At 37.5% G+C, this 24,742-nt stretch overlaps 1 protein-coding gene across 1 annotated transcript; it reads right to left on the bottom strand.

The window, feature by feature from the left end:
- Nucleotides 1–5,390: 5,390 nt before the first annotated feature.
- On the bottom strand, nucleotides 5,391–23,293 carry pex10 (peroxisomal biogenesis factor 10). The gene is made up of 6 exons (XM_052108466.1): nucleotides 23,073–23,293; nucleotides 13,481–13,561; nucleotides 11,437–11,837; nucleotides 8,138–8,310; nucleotides 7,827–7,962; nucleotides 5,391–7,734 (listed from the first exon to the last, which is right to left on the bottom strand). Exons 1-6 carry the CDS (start codon nucleotides 23,182–23,184, stop codon nucleotides 7,666–7,668), a joined length of 972 nt encoding a protein of 323 aa, XP_051964426.1. The 5' UTR covers nucleotides 23,185–23,293; the 3' UTR covers nucleotides 5,391–7,665.
- Nucleotides 23,294–24,742: the final 1,449 nt, after the last annotated feature.

Here is a 24,742-nt window from a genome sequence, read left to right as displayed (position 1 = left end):
TTAAAAAAAGGCTATATTTAAGTGCATTTTTTTCTTTAACCATTATATATACAGTATATCAGTTATTAACAGTTAGTTAACAGTGATTGTATACTTAAAAGTTACATAATGTAATTGTTATGAATGGTGGTATGCAGATTGGCTGATATTCTGATGAATTATTATAGATTTTTAAATGTATTAAATGAGTTAAAACTATCAAATAAGGTGCACCATCTGTGTTTAACTTTCATTTAGATCAATAAGTCAATGGACACAAATGGCTTAATTACCTGAGTCATGAGCAATATACAGTATGGCAACCAATGGTCCTCTTTTTACCTGGTAAAAACTCTGCCATAAGAATAATGTATGTATCCTCTTCTTTACTGCACTAGTTTGAGCACAAGTCTTAAGAGAGGAATCTGAGTCTTAATATGAAAATCTGACGTTTTAGTATGCTTAGACGAGCACAGATACTAGATACAGCTACAAATGCTTTCTTTACCTTTCTTCACATTTTCTTTCATCACAACTTTGTCATAATTCTCTCGTGTCACTGTGAGCTTTTCAAACAAAAAGAAACATGTTAAAGATATGCACAGTATGTTATGGAGCCACTTAGATGACAGGGAGGGAATTTGTTCTCTCTCTCTCTCTCTCTCTCTTTTATTATGTGGTTTTACTCAAAGGTGTTTCTTTTGCCCCCCAAAATTTCATCACCGACCCCCCAAAACATCTGTGCCTCTGCAATCAGCACACAAATGTGTGATTGCCCATTGTGAGCCGAGTTCTAGTTTGCAGAGTGAGACTGCTTTGATGACTTTTCTTGTCTGTAAAGATTGATTATAGCGCAAGACAATAGCATTCAAGCAAGATATCTTTAGTTTAACCTGCTGAACGAATACACCCCTGCCCTGATTGTCAATTGCCTCATGTTCCGTCGCCGGACACTTCCGAGTAAACTTCCTTCACCTGTGAAGGAATGCAATGTGAAGGACATTTTATTTTTTACAACGCTTTCAAAGTGAGTATCAGACACAACAGCTCCGCTATAACACAGGCCGCCATCTTGATTGTTTTGGTTGGATAGATCACATAAAATTGCATCATTTTCCAAAGCATCCGTTTTCACAGTCCACACTACAATGCGAAAAAACAGCGTTTTCAAATTTATCCACTTCGGAGTGCGTTTTCAAAAAGCTCAATTTTCGCAGACAAAAAGGCCAAAACGGAGAGAAAAAGATGCGTTTTCAAACAAAAACGTTTTAGTGTGGACTAGGCCCTACTGACTGAAAGCCCAATGGCTGCATTTGGCACAATATCTCTTGCATTTCAAGTCTTTCTTGGGGATAAAAGCTTGGTTGCAGTTTGTCAGCTGCCCGATCAAAGATCAATTTGTGGGCATCAAGTCTGGGAAACCTCTCTCTATATGGAAGACATGACTAGAGCTGAATTTTTCATTACAGTATTGGCTCGGCTCATTTCTTGGTTGTTTATAATTTTCTCTCTCGACAACAGGTATCGTGGGAGAGAAAACTGCTGATGTGGATTTGCAGTTTGCCTTCTGATGTTCCACAATGCAGGTTCACTCGTGTTGAAGTGTAGCATCGAGCAAAGCAAGTTTGCTGACATCCATGAAGACATGAGAAGCTCATGAAATGTAGAATATAAACCAGTTCATCTTGCCCTTGAAACGTGTGCCTTTTCTTACTGAGTCATAAACAATATCTTCAGAAGTCAAGCCGGTTGTTTGGTTGTTGTTCTTTGAACTTGTGGATAATGAGGAGTTCCCTGTAAAATCACTGCCAAGGGTATGCCATTGCACACATTTGTGCTTGTCTGCTGTATTACAACATCTGAGGGCTTTAGCGTCCCTGGTTCTTGGATCTCTTCTGGCATACTTTGAGCTACTTGTGTTCTCTGAAACTGAAGACATATCCTTGTTCCACACAGTGTGTTGAGAAAAATCAAAAGTGCAGCCTGTTCCCTTGATGTTGAGTTTCTGCTCACAGGGGTGTTTTGGATACGGTCTTTAGAAGCATACAGAGTCACCAGCAACTCATCTTTATTTTCCTCAGCATGCTGTTTCTCGCTGACATGTTGATCTTGCTTTCTTAAGACAGATCTGCTCAGAAATGTCTCATTCCTTCTATCTATTTAAAAGTGGGCAGAGTTAAACAATTTAAAGGAAATATTTACCAAAACTTTTAAATTCTCTAATTCTTTACCTATCATCTTGTCTTTTTTTTTCTTTTTCTGTGGAACCAAAAGGAGACGTTTAATAGAATGTTGATGCTGCCCTTTTAATACAATGTAAGTAAGTGGTGACCAGGGGATGTCAAGCTCCAAAAATGACAAAAAGCATCATAAAGTAGTCTATATTAAAAGTCTTCTGAAGTCATATGAGCTTTGTGTGAGAAAGACTGAAATTTAAGTTGTTATTTACTTATAATCTTCCCCTCCACCACAGCTCTCAAATATCCTTCTTGTTTACATATTCAAATATGGCACATAAACATTTGTTATGCCAGGTTTGATAATGATGCCAAACATCAATGTTTCATGTGGGTCTTGTAACCAATCCAAACTTGGCACATTTTAAATGAGGTGTATATTCAAATTTTGCGAATGAGATTTGAGAGCTACAATGGAGATGAAGGTTTTCAGAGAATAATTACTTAAATTTTGGTTTGTTCCACACAAAAGACAATCATATGGCTTCAGAAGACTTGGAATATAGCACATAAGTTGCATGGGCTATTTTTATGGTGCCTTTTTTGACATTTTTGAGTTTGACAGACACTGTTCACCAATAATTTTTAATCTATAGAAATTCATTTAAATCTCCTTTTGTGGTGAAAACATAAAATCATCAGTGTAGTAAATGGCAAAATTTTCTTTGTGGGTAAACTATTTTTTTAAGATTCATACCATTAAAACCTGATGGACACATTACTGCATTTAATTTGATTTCAGCCAGTTTTACACCAATCGCTTATAAAAAACACTAAAGTATAAGCACGGTTTTTTGGACATGGTACCATGGCAATATCAAAGTATTTTTTGAAATTCCTTGAAGTGTAGTAAATATGACAGTACATGGATATGGTAGCCATGCGTACCATAAAAGTACCTTTTTCCCCCCTAAGGGATGTAAATCCTCAGATTTGGTATGAATTCAAAACAACTGGGTCTCAGCCCACTAAAAATATTTAGGCATAACCAGAGCCATATAAAGAGAGAGTTGCGACAACGGAAGTTGTAAATGCTTGATCGTCACGTGATTCACGTAGACTTCAGATAGTTCCAGGAAGTGCTTTTGCGGTCATTCCAAACTGTTAGAGTAGAGTGACAGAACTGCGATTTCTGGTAATTAGTAGTCAATAAATGCATTTATTTTATATATTTATGTAACACACCGACATATGTATGTAGCATGAGTATGTTGTTACAGCGATGTTGTTTTTTAAAGATCAAATCAGCTAATATTTGAGGATTAGTGTTCGCTTACCGTTATTTGCCTCAACTTATTTCAGGCTAGGGTTTCTGTTGCCTTTTTATGTTACCTCATGTTCATTGTTTTCACTAATCTCATGGTAACTAATGTCATATTTATGACTTTTCAGATACAGGCTGGTGCCAGGTGATTTCCAGCTCACACCGCACAATGGGTCAATGAACTATTAACTATTAGCAGCAGTTACGTAAATGTAAAATTTAGTGAAATGAAGCTTATTGTTTACAATTCTATATATAGTAATATAATTATTTATGTATTATAAATATGATATATCTAATGTATAATTCTTACAATACTTATTCATATACACAATATATTCAGCTTTAAAACGACTTAAGCATACTCGTATATAAACTGCCGTTCAAAAGTAATTCAGCTTGGCATCACAGGAGTAAATTACATTTTAAAATACATTAAAATAGAAAACAGTTATTTTAAATTGTAATAATATATTACGATATTACTTTTTTTGTATTTTTATTCAAATAAATGCAATAACTATTTACAGCAATTCATGAATACATTTCTAATAAATTAAATAGCATGCCAAGCATTTTGTATGTCCTTTCTTTCATGTTGTCGTTGCATAGTCTTCACCATGGTTTGCTGTGCTGCATGGGGATGCTCCAATCGCTCAGAGAAAGGTGTGCGAATGTATGGCTTCCTCACTGACATGGAGAGGAGAAAAAAATGGTTGGCTCAAGTCAGCAGGAGCAATCTAAATATAAATAAAAATTACAACAACAAAAAAACGTGTGAGGTATTTGCAAAGATTTTACAATTAATAGGGTGTTCGTTACTAACTTTATCCAGCTCCAGTCCTTGCCTAATCTGTTAGTTATCCGATAACATCCCTTATCTCCTAGTTTAATGAGTAATACTCAACTATAAGGTTTTAATTTACAAGTTATTTTTATTTAGATGTACTGATAATATACAGAATAAGATAATATTATTCTTTAAACGTCTCACCTTTTAAAAGTGCGTCGCAAACGATTTGTTCTGATGCATCTCTACGGCGCGGCATGTGTTTGCTGCTACTTCCGGGAACTATTGAGAGGCTCCACGAGCCGCCATTGCTGTAAAAAAAAACGTTCCATTGGAGTCAATGGAGTTGTCGCAACTCTCTCTCTATATGGCTCTGGGCATAACAAAGTAGAAATTGTTTATCCACTGCAAACAATTGCATTAAAAACCTAATCATTTAAACTTGTTGCGATGACAAAATCATTTTAACCACAGTATATGTGGATAGTGAGATGGCAATTATGAAGATCATTAAACTGTAGCTATTTTGTGAAGTATTGATTTACAAAAATAACTTTTGAATAAGCATTTCATATTTGCTAATGCTTAATTTTTTGGTCATCTTCAAAACATGATCTGTATAAACAAAACCTTCAGACTGTAGAGCACTCATAGTGTGAGTTAAGCAGATTACTGTACAACCAACTTGTTTGGTGGAGCCAGTAAAAGAACTCCGTCTACTTCACACAAATTCTTTTCTAGCCCTTTAAAACTAGATTTTATCATTAAGAATGTGAAAGTGAAAGTGGAGATTTACAGGAAAAAAATTTAAGGACTTAAATGTTGATTTGTTTCTCAATCACAACCATCATATCGCTTCTGAAGACATGGAATTAACCACTGTGGTCGTATAGATTACTTTTATACTGCCTTTATATACTTTTTGGAGCTTCAAAGTTCTGTCAACCATTCACTTGCTGAGATATTCTTCTAAAAATCTTCATTTGTGTTCTGCAGAAGAAATAAAGTCATACACATCTGGGATGGCATGAGTGTGGGGAAGTATCCCTTTAAAATCAAACCACTAATAAAATCAACTAAATAAAGTGTCAACGCAAGACAGTAAAAATTATACCTTTAATAATCAATACCTTAAATAAAAAACTATGAAAAAGAATAACATAGCTTCTAACAGAAGAGTTCTTCTCAAGATTGTAGTGGACTTCTTGGCCCAAGTCAAAGACATTGTACATTTTATACAATTTTAAATGAGCTACCAGAAGTTTTCTACATGAATCAAATATCTCTTAAGACAACAGACCCCTCTATGATATAATGCCTGATGCACTGGGCACATACAAGACTATAATTCAACATTCCACTCAAAATTGCATGATAAAATTGAGACATACTGTAAAGGACAAGTTTATAATGAATCATATTGAAATTACAGATGTACATTTTTTTTAAAATCTTTTTATGAAGGGACAGTGAAAACATGATATCACATCAATTGCCCCTGTTTCAATTTTACATGTGTGGTGGCTTGTTTCTGGCTTTCAGGCCACCATGGGCATCACAGCCGAAGGCAAATGTCAGAGGCGCCACTGGCCCTATTTCCCCAGTCCAAAATCCAACCTTGACTATAAAATGTACTTTTACAAGTTTGCTTGATATGCTGAGCAAAGCCAGATAGATTTAGCATAACTTAACAATACATTAAAATAATGCTTATAATTACTATAATTATTAAGCTAAATAATTTCAAAATGTGACCATTTGAACTTTAGATTTATGCATCTAGCAAGTCCCCTGCCTTCAACAATACATACATGAAATAGTAAAATGTGCATGTCTAAATATACTTTCTTAATTTGCCTGAACCACAGACAGCAGTTTAGGCATGACAACTCTCAGAATATATTTTAAAGCACTAATCAATATGACAAGTTAGTAGATTTGGACTTGGCTGACAAGATCTGCTTCAACTGCTGCAGAGCAAATATGAAGACTTGCTACTGCGGAGAACATACACAAACATACACAGACATACTGCTGCTGCACAATTAGACGTACAGCACACTCCCTTTAAAATAGACCTAGACCAGTGGTGCTGGGGAGGAGGAGGGTTTCAGAGAGAAAACTCTTTGTTACGTGCAACAATAGCGGTTTCATCAAAGTTTTTTATGTGCATTTTGGGATATCACATAATAACTGCTGGATGGAAACACCAAGATGTGAATAAATCTCCAAAATGCACATAAAAAAAATGTATTCGCTCACTTGAGGTGGATCATTTTTTTTATTCGATAAGAAGAAATGCACATAAACTATGATGGAAACACATTTACCGAATTAATTCCTACTGAATTTGTTAGGAATAAAAGTTGCACATCAAAAAGGCTATGTGACTGAAAAACTCATTCATTACTGGGCTACCAGGCAGGCCAATCATCAGATCTGAAATGTTGCTCTGGTCATCCTGAAATAACGGTGTCTAGAAAATCCAAAGCCTACAAAGAGTCTGCAGAGCAAATGAGTCGAAAACAAACTTGAACTGTATGAAAGAGGTGGTTTCTTGGCACTTTTGAAAAATATCTTATAGATCTGCACAATATAATCATAAGGATGGATGAACACACATATATAGCACTCCCATAAGTAATATCTTATACATCTGCACAATATAATCATAAGGATGGATGAACACACATATATAGCACTCCCATAAGTGTGTAACAAGACAAAGTTCTTTACAGTGTTTTGACTGCATGCTCTAAACCGCCAGTATTTTATTAAAAGATTTTATTAAAAACACTCAAAGTGGCTACAATTTATCTGCAAGTGACGATTTCATCTTTTTGAACACCCTTGGATGGAAACGCAGCTTTATTCACACATTGTTTTTGCGATATGTTTTTTGGCATAAATTAAATTTGCTACTTGGATGGAAACATAGCTATTGAGACCGGCTTACCAGCGAACAGCGGAGGCAAGTACAAGAGGGGAGTACAGGAGTTGATTGGCATGCAGTTTACAAGTCAAGGACCAATCAGCTTACACCATGAACTATTTAATGAATGAACTTAAAATAAATTAGTTTTTTTATTTATCTGTGCTTTACTTTTCAGCTCTGAACATCAAACCAAAATGTCAAGTTCTGTAAAAATGTAACATTATTGTATTACAAAATTACAATTAAAATTAATTAATTGTAATTACAAGTAGAATTTCATTCTAATCTGCACAAGCAACTTAAATAATCAGTAATAATAGCAATGCAGTATTCTTCGTCTATTTAGTACAAAATATACAGAATGTAATTTACATATTCATGTAAAGCAATCTTTAAACATGAATTACTTTATTTTCCAAACAATAATGGAATTAAGACACATGCGCTGTTAAAGCACAGTCTACTTGTAGCTTCTCAGATACACCAATCTGTGAGGTTGGAATTTCTCTCGACAGAGCGGGCATTCGGTCTACAACAACAGAAAGAAACATCAGATGTCATTAATGTTCAACTATACATAAAACCAACACATTGCAGCATTACTTGATATGATAGTCTTGCCTTGGTATTGCACCACTCAGTAATACACTCCCAGCAGAAAAGATGACCACAGGGAGTGCAGGTGGAGTGTCTGCGCTCCTCCAAACACAAGATACAGCGTGAAGAACGAGACAACGACGACTGACTGACCTGAGGACTGAAAGAACAAATGGTTAAAAGTCATAATAAACTGAAGATAAAACTGAATAATGAGCATAAAGTCTATAACGAAAGCTCCCCCAATAGTCCAAAATCTTGCATGCAAAGTCCCCAATAAGTATTTGGATACTTAAATCATTATAATAGTAGGTGCTGTCTTTGTAGAGCACTACCTGGGGAGCAGGTTTCTGTGTTGTTTCCACTCCTGTCTAGCTCTCTGTCTCTGCCTGAGGTTGTTAAACTGCAGTGTGAGAGTGATGCCCAGCTGTAGCAGAGACAGCGCCCCCAGCAGACGGTAACTGTTCAGGATGCGCGGGTCATCCTCGGTCGCGTTTCGCACTCTTAGCTACAGAACACATACACCGTAACACTGATTAAAAAGGAATGTTGTGGTTTCAAAACATCTTAAACTCTACTAAAATGCTGTTGATCACCATATACAATTTCAAAATGTTCTTTCAGCAATGGGACTTTTTCTTTTACGTTGGATGAACTTTGTGTTAAGCGTTACCAACATAATTCCTTTAGGAGGAGTTTGCTTCATATAAACAGTCCCTTTCTAGTATCCTAGCACATACCATGCAAAAGTAATCAGCTTTACATGGTCATGACAAAAGTTTAAAGACTGGATAAAACTTTGCACCGACAAAGTTAGTTAGCATTTTTTTTCTACCATACTAGTCCCATGTAAACATGTGTAATGTGTTTGTGGCTTCACTTTCAAAACAGTGTGAATGAATGTTTATCCAAAATAATTTATTTAATTCCTTGCCCAACAGACTCACCATTGTAAGTGCTTTTTTTTTTAATTTTTGTTTAATTAAGGGACGATCTGAAATAATTTTCTGTGATAATTGACAACATGGCAGACACCCAAAACATTTCTTCAAGATTAGCTGTGTATACCATCATTACTGTAATCAACTACAAAAATGAACCCAAAAAGCAGGCACCACTAAGGTATTCTTTAGAGTGCCATAGAGCAACAATTCTTAACCAGCTGTACGTGCACCCCAGGGGTTACATAATCAGGTTCCAGTGGGTTCACGAATAGAACTGGATTTTTCTTTGATTAACTAATAAAACACTTGACTTAAACTAAAAATAATAGGGGTTAGGGTTGAGTAAAAATATAGATTTTCAAAATGAATCACGATCTTCATTTGAACGATTTTGATTCTTATAATCCCAAGATCGATCTTTTAACATGCAAAGTTCAGCACAGAAATCCTTTCACTGTGTGTTGAGAGTATATTTTGGTTTGACTTGTTAAATGTTATGTGCATCCGAAGACGAGATCCATAAAATCCATTTGTCATTAAATGATGTCTTTTAAAATTCATTCTGTTCTTTACAGTCAGCTGTTGATCAAAAATCAGGTCATTACTGATGTAAAAAACAGCATCACTATTTGAAAAAAGTAATTTTTGATCAAATCTAGACAGGCCCCATTTCCAGCAGCCATCACATTGTTCCAGCAGGGGGGTTCCTCCATGCCTAATCCCAAAGCACTCTAAATCCTCATGGTGGCGTAGTGACTAGCCTCAATCTGGGTGCGGAGGATGGATCTCAGTTGCCTCAGTGTATGAGAGTCAATTCGCTCAATTTATCACACGGCTTGTTGAGCGCATTACCGCGTAGACCAAGCACATGTGGAGGCTCACGCAATTCTCCGCGGCATCCATTGACAACTCACCACGCACCCCACCCCACCGAGAATGAGAACCACACATTATAGCAACCATGAGGAGGTTAACCCAATGCGACTTTGCCAACCCTAGAAACGGGGCCAATTGGTTGCTTGGGAAGCCTGACTGGAGTCACTCAGCATGACCTGGATTCAAACTTGCGACTCCAAGGGCGGTAGTCAGCATCTTTACTTGCTGATCTACCCAGGCCTCCAACACCTTATCCTTGAGTAATCATGATAAATTGCTAATAGGATATCACCTGCCATTATATCCAACACTGCTGAAAGTTATTTGGTTCATTAAATTAAGCTTAAAGTTGTCTTTGTGTTGCCACAGTATGCAATAGACTGGCATGTCTCAAGGCAATATTAGGTCAAAAATGGCAAAAAAGAAACAGCTTTCTCAAGAAACTCATCAGTCAATCATTGTTTTGATTTCATTCAAAGATGTATACTACAGTCTTCAAAGACAAAGGACAACTCGCTCTAATAAGGACAGAAAGAGCCAAATGTACAACTAAACAAGAGGATAAGACAAAAATGCAATGAGTGCTACTTGAGTATAAAGTCAATATCTGCTGGTGCTCTTTGGAAAAGGGATGATCTTCATCAGTCGCCCTGATAAAGGCTTTCAAGCCACAATGCGTCAGTTTGTGGTTTTTATTTATTCTAGCCACGGTTTAATAAAGGCTTTCTTAAATGTTATACTTAAGTCTGAGTGCCGTGGATATCAAATTTTTTCATAAGAGGATAAGTACATCAGAGTCTCTAGTTTGAGAAATAGATGCCTCACATGTCCTCCGCTGACAGCTTCATTGAATTCTACCCGCTCAACACCAGTTTCATGTACAACAGTCAAGAGAAGACTCAGGGGTTCAGGCCTTATGGGAAGAATGGCAAAGAAAAAGCCACTTTTGAAACAGAATAACAAAAAGAAAAGGTTAGTGGGCAAAGAAACACAGAAATTGGGCAACAGACAATTGGAAAAGAGTGTTATGGATCTTAACCCCATTGAGCTTTTGTGGGATCAGCTAGACTGTAAGGTGTGTGAGAAGTGCCCGACAAAACGGCCACATCTATGGCAAGTGCTACAGGAAGTGTGGGGTTAAATGTCATCTGAGTATCTGGACAAACTGATAGCTAGAATGTCAAGGATCTGCAAAGCTGTCATTGCTTCACTAGGAGGATTTCTGACCATAAAAAGTTCTGACCATTTTTTCAAATTGTAATAGTAATTACTGACTATACATTGTGATCAGTTTAATGCCACTTTGGTGAATAAAAGTACCAATTTCTTTCCATAAGAGAAAAATCTGTACATTATTCCAAACCTTTGACCGCCAGTGTATATATATATATGTGTCAGAGTAATGGCGGCGGAGCAACAGTTGCTAACATAGGATTGGTCAGAAGCGAAGGGCTTAGCGAAGGGTCAATTCCACCACCAGTTTGCGTCGAAGTTCTGTTTGTGGTTATATTGCGAAAAGGGCCATGTGAAGACTTCTTGCAAAATAAATGGACACAAAATATTGCTTTGAGTTCAAATTATTTTATAAGCTTACTTGTAGAGATTTTAGATTGATAGTAGGAAAATGACCCACAATGTTCCCGGTTGACCGGTCTTTATCCCCAGAAGTGCAGATGTTATTAAGAAATTTCTAAATGATAGATGGCACGAATAACCAATCAGAATCAATTATTCCAGAGAACTGTGTAATAACACAGCATAAAAAACTTTTCTTTCAGTACTGATTATCAAGTAGTAAAACAACAAAAACTTACATAACTAACATCAGCAGCTCTTTTACCAATGTGATAAAAGGCACCGCTGATGTAGAAAAGAGCCACATGAAGCCTGTATAAGAGAGTGATTCCCTGCTGCACGGCAAACACAACTGGAATCAAAGCTTTCCTCTGAGGTTCAGTCAGCATCCTCACGGCTCTCTGAATCCAGAACCTCATGTGTGATAGTGGGTTCCACGTTTTGCTTGTCTCTCGCTGTGAGTTCTGAGGTGCTTCTGCCTCCAACTCATTCTCCACACAGATCAAGACCTTCTCCAGAAGATAAGGCACAAATGTGTGGCAGAAGATAAGTGCCGCTCTGCGTATTCGCGAGGGGATTCTTCTCTTGCTGGGGTCCACCTGGATGATGCTCACATACTCCTCACCCAGTGTTTGATAGCCTACATGACAACAGTGTGGACAAAAAACATAATGGGTGTCATTTATTAACCTTGCACATTCATGTATTTGTGTGTAAAACCGGTGTATAAAAACTTTATTTAACCATTACGATTCATCAATAAGTCATCAAACCACATGTAATGGTCCATAATCTCAGATTACTAATGGCCCTAGAAACATGGAATATGTTAAGCTAAAATGTTTTCTAAATATATTATTAGAAATTAAATAACTAAAGTGACCCTACAATAGGTCTTACATTTAGAGTAATAAAATTGATCATCCGCAATATTGTTCTGCATAAAAACACTGCTGATCACGCATAGTCAAGGCTTATATAGTGTTTCAGAGTGATGAATGGCTGTACAGGATAGGCTGTGCGGAAATCCTTAAATGGAGATGGGTCGGCATATATATTATGCTGATTACAAAAATTATATAAAAGAACCATAAAAACACAATTAAAGCAGTTCATATGACTCGTGCATTTTATATAAATATATAAAATGCATGCACAGCTCCAGCGCGATATTGCTGGGTTTACACACACTCGGCTATATTCAGCCTTCACATGGTGCACAATATTTGTGTTACATCTCAGATGTAGATGCTCAATAGTTCAGTTCACTAATATGAATTTAGAATGGCACTGGAGGTGAATTTTACCAGAATTTGAATAAGAAGCGAATTAAACTACTGTGAACTTGTCTGCAAACAGGCACATACAGGACTTTCTGGAGAGTTCAGAAAGGTGTCACAGAGAGACTCACAGAGGCAGAGATATGAACTCAGTAGCAGGGTTTATTGAAAAGATGATTGAAACAGTGATGTAAACATGATGTAAGTAAATTCAGTTGAGCAGAGTGGCAAACAACAGGTGAATAATATACAGACAGGTTACAGACGCGATGAACATACAACTCACAAAAGTCTAATGATACTTGCAGGCAACAATGTTTGACATAGTACAAAGGTCTGTAGTGTGAAAAGATACTATCGATGAGAACAGACAACGAGTGTGTGTAAAAGCAGGGTATATATGCAGTCCTTGATTACCAACTAATGATATGCAGGTGCATGTAATCAGAACTCAGGGGAGAGTGAGCACTGTGGGGGGGGGACAGGAGAGAGAGAGAGAGAGACCAACCGGTGGATCCGTGACAAAAGGTGCATGATAATAATATTTAAGAAGAATGGGTTCCAAAAAATAACTTTGTGAATAAAAAGTGGACTGGTCTCTTGCAACTAAATTGAGCTTCTTTTCTACTGATGATTTGTACTGTTAATTTTGCTGATAAATTATCCAGTACACTAGTTAATAATAAAGGTTTTCTTAATAGTCTACACATTTATATTGAAATAATGTGTAGTTAGAACTTTGTGTTTCTTTACATTCTTTACAAAGAGCACACCCAATTAGTTCCACACAATAATGTAAAGATAATCTAAACTGATTATGGAAAAACAACACTGGTATCGGATCAGCCGATACTGAGAAGTGGTATCAGTGCATCCCTAAATATTTTGTGCAAACCTTTTCTGCGCAAGCACACTTGTACGCAATTATTAGTGAATGAGACCCAAACATCTGAAATGCAACAGATGCTAATATGAAGGGTTGAAATGCAAAATGATAACTTACCAGATAAAGTTGTAAGGACATAGTACGTCAGGTCAGACAGCAACTCGATTTCCTTTTTCCACTGAAGCCAACGTCTGGAACCTCATGAGAAACACAAACGTCTGATGAAACCAACTACTAATCACTTAAACAGCTCTACAGCTGAATACTTCACCCGAAAATGAAAATTCTCTCATCAGTTACTCACCCTAATGCCATTCCAGATGTCTATGTCTTTCTTCTGCAGAACACAAATGAAGACTTATGGAAGAATATCTCACGCTCTGTTGGTTCATACAATACAAGTGCATTGTGACCAAAACTTTGAAGCATCAAAAAGCACATAAAAGCAGCATAAAATTAATCCATATGACTCCAGTGTTTTAATCCATGCCTTCTGAAGTGATCCAGTTGATTTTGGTGAGAACAGACCAAAATGTAACTCCTTTTTCACTGCACAGCTTGCCATTGCAGTTTCTAGGCACAAACATGATTTCAAGCTTGATTACACTTCCTAGTGCTTGACACATGCGCAGAGCGCTAGATGATGCTAGGAAGTGTAATCGAGTTTGAAACCATGATCGTCAAGGAGACTGACGATGTCAAGATTTACAGTGAAAAAGTAGTTACATTTTACAGTCTGTTCTCACCCAAAATCGATTGGATCGCTTCAGAAGACATTGATTTAACCACTGGATTACTTTTATTCTGACTTCATCTCCTTTTTGGGGCTTCAAAGTTTTGGTCACCATTCACTTGCATTGTATTTACCTACAGAGCTGAGATATTCTTCTAAAATTCTTTGTTTGTATTCTGCTGTAGAAAGAAAGTCATACACATCTGGGATGGAATGAGGGTGAGCAAATCATGATAGAATTTTCATTTTTGGATGAATTACCTCTTTAAAGGGTAACTACACCCTAAACCAACTTTTTTTAGTTAATGATCTCTAAGCATGGGGCTTTATTAGTACTGGTCATTGATTCAAGTAATTTTTTTGACATTTGTGTATAAAGTGTTTTAATTCTACAATATATGGTGTAAAAACGTCTGAGTGCTGCCCTCTTCAGGTTGAACGGTGGCTACTGCAGTTGAATTTTCCTATTGGCTGTTGCGGTACTTCGTGACGTAAGCGGTGACAGATGACGTAAGCAGGTTCCAGCTCACCACGCCAGATTCATGTACATGTCGTCTTGCGACCGTGTGAGGAATAATAATAACATAGAGTCTGACAGCAGCTGTCAATTAATCCATCACTACGAGTCTCAGGTGCCCCCCGCTCAGCCCTCGACTCGGTTCGTTCCCTCTATCCCCGCCGGGGTCTGCCCACTTTTCCTGCATTTTCAAATATTTCTAGTGGGTGGAGTCAGACTCTGAGCAGGTGTTTAGTTACCCTTTAAAGGGACATGTCAGGAAAAACAGGGGTTTCTTTGCTCTTCTATAATAAAAGATGTACACTATAAACTTACTCTTTCAGAACTAAATAAAATAATGCTTTGATGCTGTAAACCTTTTGCAATTTGGCTGTTTCATGAACTGAATTTCATAATTGTTTTACTGTTTAAATTTTGCTCTAAAATAGGCTGTTCAATGGCAAGTGTCATTGTGTCAAAATTAACCCCATATATTGTGACAACGTAACACGTTATGGACTTTATGCACGGTCACTTCCCCATTTTGCCTCATGAAGCACACTTACATCCAGCTCAGCGATGGAAACTATTTCTTCCTACGCTAATAAATGCCAGCGAGACGACTTGGGGGAAACTCACTTTTCACAGTCTTTATTTACAGGAGTTTCTGCGGATGACATTTGACAATATCCATCGCACATTTAGACACGGAGCTGTTACTCCATCCAGTAAAAATAAGGGGCTTAACATGTACTTTAAGTTATTTCAACCACAGTGCATGACCACCATCACTGGCATAGCAAGGTCCCTGTATCCAACTGTATTACACATGTTAAGTCAAGTCAACCTTTACTTATAGAGCACATTTAAAAACAACAGAAGTTGACCCAAAATGCTTAACAGAACAAACAAACAAAATGACAGAGTGATATAAAAACAGATTGATTTAAAGTTAAATATAAAACATAATAGAATAAATAAAAACATTTAAATACAACATCATATATTTATCCATTTCAAACTATTCAAAAGCTGCAGAATAAAAATCTGTTTTTAAAGAAGATTTAAAAATGGCTAATGATGAAGCTGATCTCACATGGAAAGGGAAACTATTCCATAGATTAGGACCTATCACAGAAAAGGCACGGTCACCCTTAGATCTATAGCGGCAACGAGGAACCTTCAGTAGACGTTGATTAGAAAAATTTGAATTTTTAAATCGACCCTGAATTTCACAGGAAGCCAATGTAGAGATGCTAAAAGCCTTGCTGCCACATTTTGAACTAGCTGTATGCGGGATAATGCAGTTTGGGGCAGACCAATGTACAATGAGTTGCAATAGTCTAACCTTGATGTTATAAGTGAGTGGATAACAATTTCCAAGGCTTTATGGGAAAAAAATATTATATTTTTAGCAATAGATCTCAGGTGGAAAAATCTACCCTTGACAACAGCACTGATCGAGAAGTCTAAAATCACTCCAAGACTCCTTACATGATCTTGTATATTTGATGACAGAGGACCTAACTGGGCAACCAGACAAGGTAATGAGGACATGGAGGAACCTAAAATCAGAACCTTTGATTTGCTTTCATTTAATTGTAAGAAATTGTTTACAGCCAATATTGAACATTTTTGAAGCAATTTAGCATGTTCTCAGATTAACAATTCTTGTCTACACAACAATTACTTGTCTAAATAAAATTGGGAATCGTCAGCATAACAGTGATAAGATATGCTGTACTTCTGTAAAATAGTGCTCAGAGAAAGCATACAGGGAAAATAACAAAGGTCCTAAAATTGACCCTTGAGGGACACCACACTGTAATTGAGCCGACGTAGAAGAAAAATTACCTAAATTTAAAGAGAACGTCTTTTCTTTTAGATAGGATGAAAACCTCTGGAGGGCCATACTCTGGATGCCAACCATACATTCTAAACAATTGAGAAGAATATTATGGTCGATAGTGTCGAACGCGGCACTAAGATCTAATAAAACTAAGACGACAGGTGAATCTGAATCAATGGAGAGTAAAATATCATTAGTGACCTTCAATAATGCAGATTCAGTGCTGTGCAAGGGTCTGAAACCAGACTGAAATGACTGATATGTATCTAAAATGTTACATATATTTATATAGGAGTAGAGCTGCAAATAATCAACTCTCTCCAAAATCTTGGAAATAAAAGGCAGTTTGGAGATTGGTCTGTATTTGTTGTGTATTGCCAGATCCCCCCCCCCAAAAAAAAAAACTTGGAAAAACTCCACTTGCTAATGAGCTGTTAATTATAGCTGTCACACTTGAATTAATTGTCATGAAAACTTCTTTAACGCTAGAAGGGCCGAGCATGCGGTCATCCGACCATTGTGCTTTAAGAAAAAAATCTGTAAAGTGTATTATTTTATAACTAAATGCAATATATATATACATTGAAAATATAGAAAATAACGCAAGTATCTATGTGAATATATTGTGTATATATTGTGGGGTGGTAGAGCGTGTCGGCCACTAATCGCAAGGTTGGTGGTTCGAATCCCGGCCCACACGACCCCACATGCCGAAGTGTCCTTGAGCAAGACACTGAACCCCAAGTTGCTCCCAATGGAAGGCTAGCACCTTGCATGGGTTTATGAATATGTGTGTGAATAGGTGAATGAGTCACAGTGTCAAACGCTTTGAATACCATTAAGGTTAAAAAGGCGCTATATAAGTGCAGACCATTTACCATTTTATATATTTATACATTTTGTTATTTTGTAATTTTAAATCAATTGATAATAAAATACCATTCATGTATTTTCAGCATTTAATTTTTTTTTATCGAATAACTGAACTAAAAGGCTACTATCGGTCTAAAGTGTATATTTTTATACGTATGAAGGCACAGCAAGCGTTGGACTTGCTACAAAATATTAATGAGATGGAATCGGAGGGCGAGGAATGTGAGGTGTTCAATGGAGAGGAGGAGAGAGGCGATGGAGGTGGTGTTGATATTGATATTGAATCTGGTTCAGATTCAGAATCAGACTCTGAAATTTAGTGTGCTGGGGACTCATTTCAAGAGGTTGCAAGAGATGGCACAGTATGGGTTGAACTAAATCCTGGCAACCCTCGGGGTAGAGCCCAAAAGGCCAATATAATGAGAGAACCCCCAGGGCCAACATTTTATGCCAAGGACAATATTACACGTCCATTGGGCAGCTTACTGTGTTTAATTGACATAGAAATGTGGCAAAACATACGAAAGTACACTGATGCGGAAGCTGGGCGGAATAATGCTGAAAAGTTCAAACTGACAGATGACGAACTAAAAGCATTTGTTGGTCTCGTTTATTTGAGAGGTGTTACGGGAGGCAAAAGCATGATATTGGGTGACTTTTGATCTAATGAATTTGGACACTTTTTTTCAAAGAGACAATGTCGCGACAGAAATTCCAAAATATCATGCGCTATCTGCGCTTTGATGACAAGAATACGAGAGCTGCCCGCCTTGTGACAGAAAGATTTGCCATGATATCTGAGATATTTGACAAATTTGTGAAAAACAGCATTGCTTCATACACGCCCGGTGAGAACATAAAAGTTGATGAACAACTGTTCCCTACCAAAGCGCGCTGTCGTTTCAAACAGTACAAGGCCAATAAACCGGACAAATTTGGCATACGATTCTGGTTGGCCACTGATGTTGAAACAAAATACATGCTGAACGCACATCCCTATCTAGGGAAAGACGACAGTAGGCCGGCTGGTCAGCGGTTATCGGACAATGTTGTCATGCGTTGAGTCGAGCCTTTCCTGGGAAAGGGAAGAAAAGCATACCTTTGCTAAAAACGAATATAGATAATAATTCAAACAGATAACAGATTAAATTCTATTGTATAAACAGATCGATGTTAACGCAAATAAATTAGCCGAAATTGTGAAAGAACTCACAGTGACATACAAATTTTAAGACTAATCCATTGGCTACGTGCAAGAGGCGCCATCTAGTGATCATTGTGTCAGTAGCAGTGTCCCTGTCTGAATACTAAGCAGTCTTATGACCCCTTAAGTCACGTTAAGCGTAGGTTAAAGTGGCTCCGCGCATCTAGTGTTAAGAAGGCATGGAGAAAGAATATCCAGCTTGTAACTGGAACACTTAATCTTGGAGACTACATCTGCTAACTGTGCTGACGTAACAGTTTCAAAATGATTCAAAGAGATGGACGGGGAAGGAATTAATGCTTGATCAAATTGTGTAGGTACAATTGCACCTTTAATCTGCTCAATTTTGTGAGTACAGAAGTTTTAAAATGTTTCACATGTCTCTTGGGTGAAATGAGTAAGATACAATTCTGAAAACAGATTGTCAGTAGACGAGTAAATGGACCAGGAGTGACGTAAGGGCTGAGAAAAAGTAGGCAGAGGACAAGCAGAGACAAACTCAAATATTACTGAATAAAGGTCAGAAATGCCAATATCAAACACCTCCAAGTTATATACAGAAAGACCATAAAACAACACAAGATCTAATGTAGCACCCATATTGTGAGTAGGACCAGTGACATGTCGTACAAAATTTAAAGACTCGGTGAGGGAGATGAATTAATTTACCAGAGGTTTTGATGGACAGCATACATGAATATTAAAATCCCCAAGAATTAGGAGTCTGTCACCACGAGACACCAGTCCAGAGAGAAATTCCAAAAATGGTTGGATGATTCCTTATTAAATCTGGGATGTCTGTACACAAGTGCACAGAAAGCAGGACCCAAGATGTCAATCTTTAATATTTGGACCTCAAAACTGGAATACATGTCCATAGGTAGTGTTCTGCATTTAAAAGAGTTTCTAAAATCAGCGGCAACACCACCTCCTCACCCTGATGTCAGTGGGGAATTTAAAAAGTCACAGCCTGGCAGTGTTAGATCCCCCAGAGCCATTTATTCACAAGGATTCAGCCAGGTCTCAGTGAAAATGTTAATCTAATGATCGTGATAAAGAAAAGTCATTCAGAATAAAAGACTGAGGGCCATCTTAACAGTGGCGACATCAGTGTTTTGCGGTGAAATAAAAGATGTGCGTTTCAGGAAGCTGAGATTATCAAAATTGACACCCCTCTTCACATCTCTTTCACCATTCAGAGGGCGATGGCGTGAAGACCAGATGGCCGGTATGTGGTGGTTGTCAGGAGAATAGGCCAGTAACCTGCAGAGATGTCGGTGTGACCCTTGATGGACATACCAGGGGTGACGCGCAATTCCAAGAGCAGCGCAATAGTTATAAACTCCATCTGACAGCCAGGTCGAGGAATTAAAATGCTGTACATCCAGAGAATAAAACTTTTGGAAGAAAATTGCTGAGGGCCAACAACAAAACTCCAACAGGCAAAGATGGGCAAGAGAAGGCTTCAATGAATCCACCAACATGACCCGAATTCAAAGTCCACACACTCCAGCCCCACTGGATGTGGACAGGGAATCAAGCAGCCTATTTAAGACTGCACGTCCCGGCGAAGACCATCGGTAAGTGCAGCGGTGTTTATTTCCTTTGAGGTAATCCAGTCAGACGTGAGGTTAATAACAAATTAAAAAGTCAATAGTACATAAGACTGCCCATAAAAGAGAAGCGTAAAACTCAATTTCCTGAGGTCGATCATACAAAATGTCACTAAAACAAATAAATTAAGTTAATATAATATGACAATTGATGATACTCCAGATTTACAGCAAATGCTAGAGTGAACGATCAAATATTTCTTAACACAGTAACTCTTAAGTCAACCATACAATTTGTCTAATAGTATTGTATTTTATTTATGCAGTATAACATGGTTTTTACTTTCAGTAAAGTTTACGTTTATAAAAATCATGTCCCGTTTCTGAGAGATTGTCGTGTATGTGCAGGGATCAGTCAAACTAAAGAGAACACCGATGATGGACGAATGCTTTTTAGATGTGAACATTTAATACAGTAAACAATGATGCAGTGATTTGACAATAAATATAGATTAATTGTGTGTTAACACTTTACAATAAGGTTCCATTTGTTAATATGCATTAATGTATTAGGTATCATGACCAATTAACAGGGAACAATACTTTTACAGTATTTATTCATCTTTGTCAATATAAAAATAAAAAATGTTCATTGATAGTTCACAGTGCATTATCTAATGTTAACATATACAACTTTTGATTTTTAAAATCTATTAGTATGTTGAAATTAACATAAACTAAGATTAATAAATGCTGTAAAAGTATTGTTCCCTGTTAATTCATGCTACCTAGATTTAACTAATGTTAACTAATAGCCTTATTGTAAAGTGTTAACAATTGTGTTATTTTATCATTACTTTTATTTATGAATATTGTGGTGTGATATTACATGAATATAACCTTCACTTCACACAAACACCAACATCTCCAGCAACCCCCTCATGCTACTCAACCTGCACTTAAGATCTGTGAAGAGGATGTGTGCCGGTCTTCCGGAAACAGAAGACAAGGAAAGCACAGGGCCCAGACAGTGTTTCACCCGCTTGTCTAAAAAACTGTACTAACCAGCGGGCCCCCATCTGCACACAGATATTCAACACATCATTGGAGCACTGTGACGTTCCCAGCTGCTTCAAATGCTCCACCATCATCCCTATCCCAAAGAAACCCAAAACTGCAGGACTTAATGACTAAAGACCCATTGCTCTGATGTCAGTGGTTATGAAGTAATTTGAGAGACTGGTATTGGCCCACCTGAAAGACATCACTGGACCCTTTCTGGATCCACTGCAGTTTGCCTATCGAGCTAACAGGTTGGTGTCAATATGGGACTGCATCATATCCTGCAACATCTACACAGACCAGAGACTTAGGCAAGGATCCTATTTGTGCGCTTCAGTTCGGATTTCAAAAGCATCACCCCAGCTCAACTATGGAATAAATGAACCCAGCTCTTGGTTCCCACCTCTATCTGTCAGTAGTTCACCAGCTTTCTGACAAATAGGCAGCAGTTATTGAGACAGGGGAAATTCACTCCCAGCACCTGTACAATCAGCACTGGTGCCCCTCAGGGATGTGTGCTCTCCCCACTACTCTTCACCCTGTACACAAATGACTGCATTGCCAAGGACCCCTCTGTCAAGCTCCTGAAGTTTGCAGATGACACTACCGTCATCAGCCTAGTTCAAGATGACGGTGAGTCTGCATACAGAAGGGAGTTTGATCGGCTGGCTCACTGGTGCAGTCAATACAACCTGGAGCTGAACACACTCAAAACAGTGGAGATGATAGTGAACTTTAAGAGGAAAACCCCAACATTGACCCCGCTCACCATTCTGAACAGCACTGTGGCAGCAGTTGACCTGAAGTGGAATACCCACATTGACACAATGCCCAGCAGAGGTTGTACTTCCTTCGCCAGCTGAGGAAGTTCAACCTTCCACAGCTGCTGCTGATCTTATACTCAGCAGTGATTGAGTCTGTCCTCTGCACTTCTATAACTGTCTGGTTTGGTTCAGCTACCATGTCAGACATCAAAAGACTTCAAAGGACAGTTTGGACAGCTAAACGGATTATTGGTTCTCACCTTCACACATTCAAGAACTGTACACCTCCAGAGTGAAAAAAGGCCATGAAAAATCACTTTGGACCCCATTCACCCAGCCCTCTACCTTTTTGTACTGTTGTCTTCTGGCCGGCGCTACAGAGCCATGAGCACCAGAACCGTCAGGTACAAGAACATTATCTTACCTCAGGTCATTCACCTTATGAACTGTTAAAACTGCCCACCAATACTCTCCATTGTGGCAAAACAATTATGAGCATATTAAACAATTCATTTTTACATTCCATTTACATTTATTTGATACCCTGCCTCATCTGCACAATGCAATAAATCATCTTGCACATAACTGTATATAACATATTTGAATAACATTATTGAGCTACGGTAGTTATCTCTATAAATGTATCTGTTGTATCTTATTTGTTTTTATTATTATTTCCCTGTTTATGTATATATGTTTATATGTATATTTTTGTTTTCTCTTTGCACTGGAAGCTTCTGTCACCATGACAAATTCCTTATGTAAGCATACTTGGCAATTGCGCTTTTATTTTAATTTCTCACTTGTAAATCACTGTACAATCGCTGGATGCAAATAGAAGCCTTACACAATGGTTAGCAGTGCTCGACTGTTCTGCAAGCTTCAGAACTTCTGTATTTACACTTTTGGAGCTCATTACTGAGATAATTTTTATACTTTTACTAAATAAATTCACATTTGTTGTAACGCTTTTTTAAAGAAAGAATATTAACTTTCGCGTTAGCTGGATACGAATGTGCAGGCTTCGTTCCGAGCATAGAGTCCATTGGGGCATGTTGTCACGGTCAGCGTGTTTAATAACTTTATTATTTGTCCACGGCAACAATGGTAGAAGTGTAGAATACACCCCTTAATAACTTTAACCCACGCATTTAGTATGATTGTAGGTGATTTACCAGCAAATGTGAGGAAGAGCTCATTGGCGTTGTTTGTCAGGTTGTTCTGGTAATATTCATCCTTTTGACACGAGCGGATCAGCTGCGGCTGGTTAGCAGGAACAAGAGGCATCGCTCACAAGTTTGTGTGCTTAATCTGATTAAACTAAACTAGCATTTTACGCATTCCACGGCTATCCATAAGGACCATACTCCAATTTACTTGTCTTGATGACTGTACTTTCAACAATTCCGTGTTTAGTCATGTGACACTCACGCGAGCTCCCCATTGGCCCGTCGGTTACATCAGCGCTGATTTGAGATCAGTTCTGTAGTCTTCACTCCATCAGTCAAAGCCCTTCTGAATTTCTTTTTGGATGGATTTCTATGGAGGAGATGCTGAATAAACCGCTTTTGTGAGGAACAGCTAATAATTTAATAAATTAACCATCTGTCAGCAAATCTTCAACATGTTTTACACTTACACTAAACAATCTTTTTGGAGTGAATTATGTGTTGAGCTTACTATGATAAAATTACGGTTTTATAAGAGGTCACGGGTGATTTTACGATCGGAAGGTGTCAGTTTACGGCTCTCTCAATTCATTTGTAGAGTATCAGCAAACTGTCGTAAAATGCTAGTTGACGGTTACAGCCGTTTACGCTCTCTCCAATGATAGAACCGCGAAGGTTGTTATCTCACCTATAAAATATTTGCTTTAGTGGTCACAATCTGCCAAAACGAAGCTTGCTGAAACTTTGAATCAACTGAACCGATTGCTTAGAAAAACGATTCACTGTTTCGAAGCACTCGAATCACCACGCAGGGGACACCTGCTGGTTACAGCCGTGTAAATTCAGTGGCAAAACTCGCGACAAACAGCTACAGACATTATGGAAAGAAATTGGTACTTCTATTCGCCAAAGTGGCATTCAACTGATCACAATGTATAGTCAGGACATTAATAACACCAAAAATTACTATTACTATTAGAAGAAAAACTACTTCAAAGAGTTCTCATCAAAAAATACTCCATGTGCAACAATGACAGCTTTCAGATCCTTGGCATTCTAGTAGCCAGGGACCTGCACAGACATTTTGAGGGGCTCAAGTGGAAAAAAAGGGCACTTCTCTTAATTTTTTAACAAAACATTTAATATATTAACACAACTCTGACTTCCTTACCAATTTATTCCAATTCACTTACACTCATGTAATTGTTTCATACTCAACAGATTTCTACAAAATAATTAGTTCACACAGAGACAATGGTCTTTTTTAGTATTCACTATGTTTATTACAAAAGCAGGCAACAGCAAAGGAAACTATGCCACAATGTGCATGTTTTCTATGCAACTAGTTTCAAGTATATGTTTAGAATAAATGATGGCACCAAGGAGAGAGACATAGTTTCACTAATAATGTGTTTATTTTGCACAAGGCAATAAATAGTTTTAATCCTTTTGGTGTTATTGGAAAACATAACATTTAAAAATCAACTGCAAAAATAATAATAATAATAATAATAAAAAAAAAACCCAGCAAAAAATTATTGACAAAATCCAAAAATACAACAACTTATGAAATTATTACAAAAAAAGGTCTTGAACTTTGAAATAATTTAGTTATTTTGTTTATCCTATTCACCTGCAGTGATATGTCAAATGTATGCAAATTAGCGCATATTAAT

This window comes from Xyrauchen texanus, chromosome 37 (genome assembly GCF_025860055.1).
Source record: "Xyrauchen texanus isolate HMW12.3.18 chromosome 37, RBS_HiC_50CHRs, whole genome shotgun sequence".
In the NCBI taxonomy this organism is placed as follows: Eukaryota; Metazoa; Chordata; class Actinopteri; order Cypriniformes; family Catostomidae; genus Xyrauchen; species Xyrauchen texanus.
The sequence above is the reverse complement of the archived record's forward strand: the minus strand, read 5'-3'. Positions and strand labels throughout refer to the sequence as shown.

Bases quoted from the DNA above. Each gene is read 5' to 3' on its own strand.
- pex10 (XM_052108466.1), bottom strand. From the start codon at position 23,184: ATGCCTCTTGTTCCTGCTAACCAGCCGCAGCTGATCCGCTCGTGTCAA. The intron at 13,562-23,072 runs GTAAATCACCTA...GTTTCTCATGAG, and splicing joins GCTCTTCCTCACATTTGCTG to GTTCCAGACGTTGGCTTCAG. The intron at 7,963-8,137 runs GTAGTGCTCTAC...TTGTTCTTTCAG, and splicing joins CACAGAAACCTGCTCCCCAG to TCCTCAGGTCAGTCAGTCGT.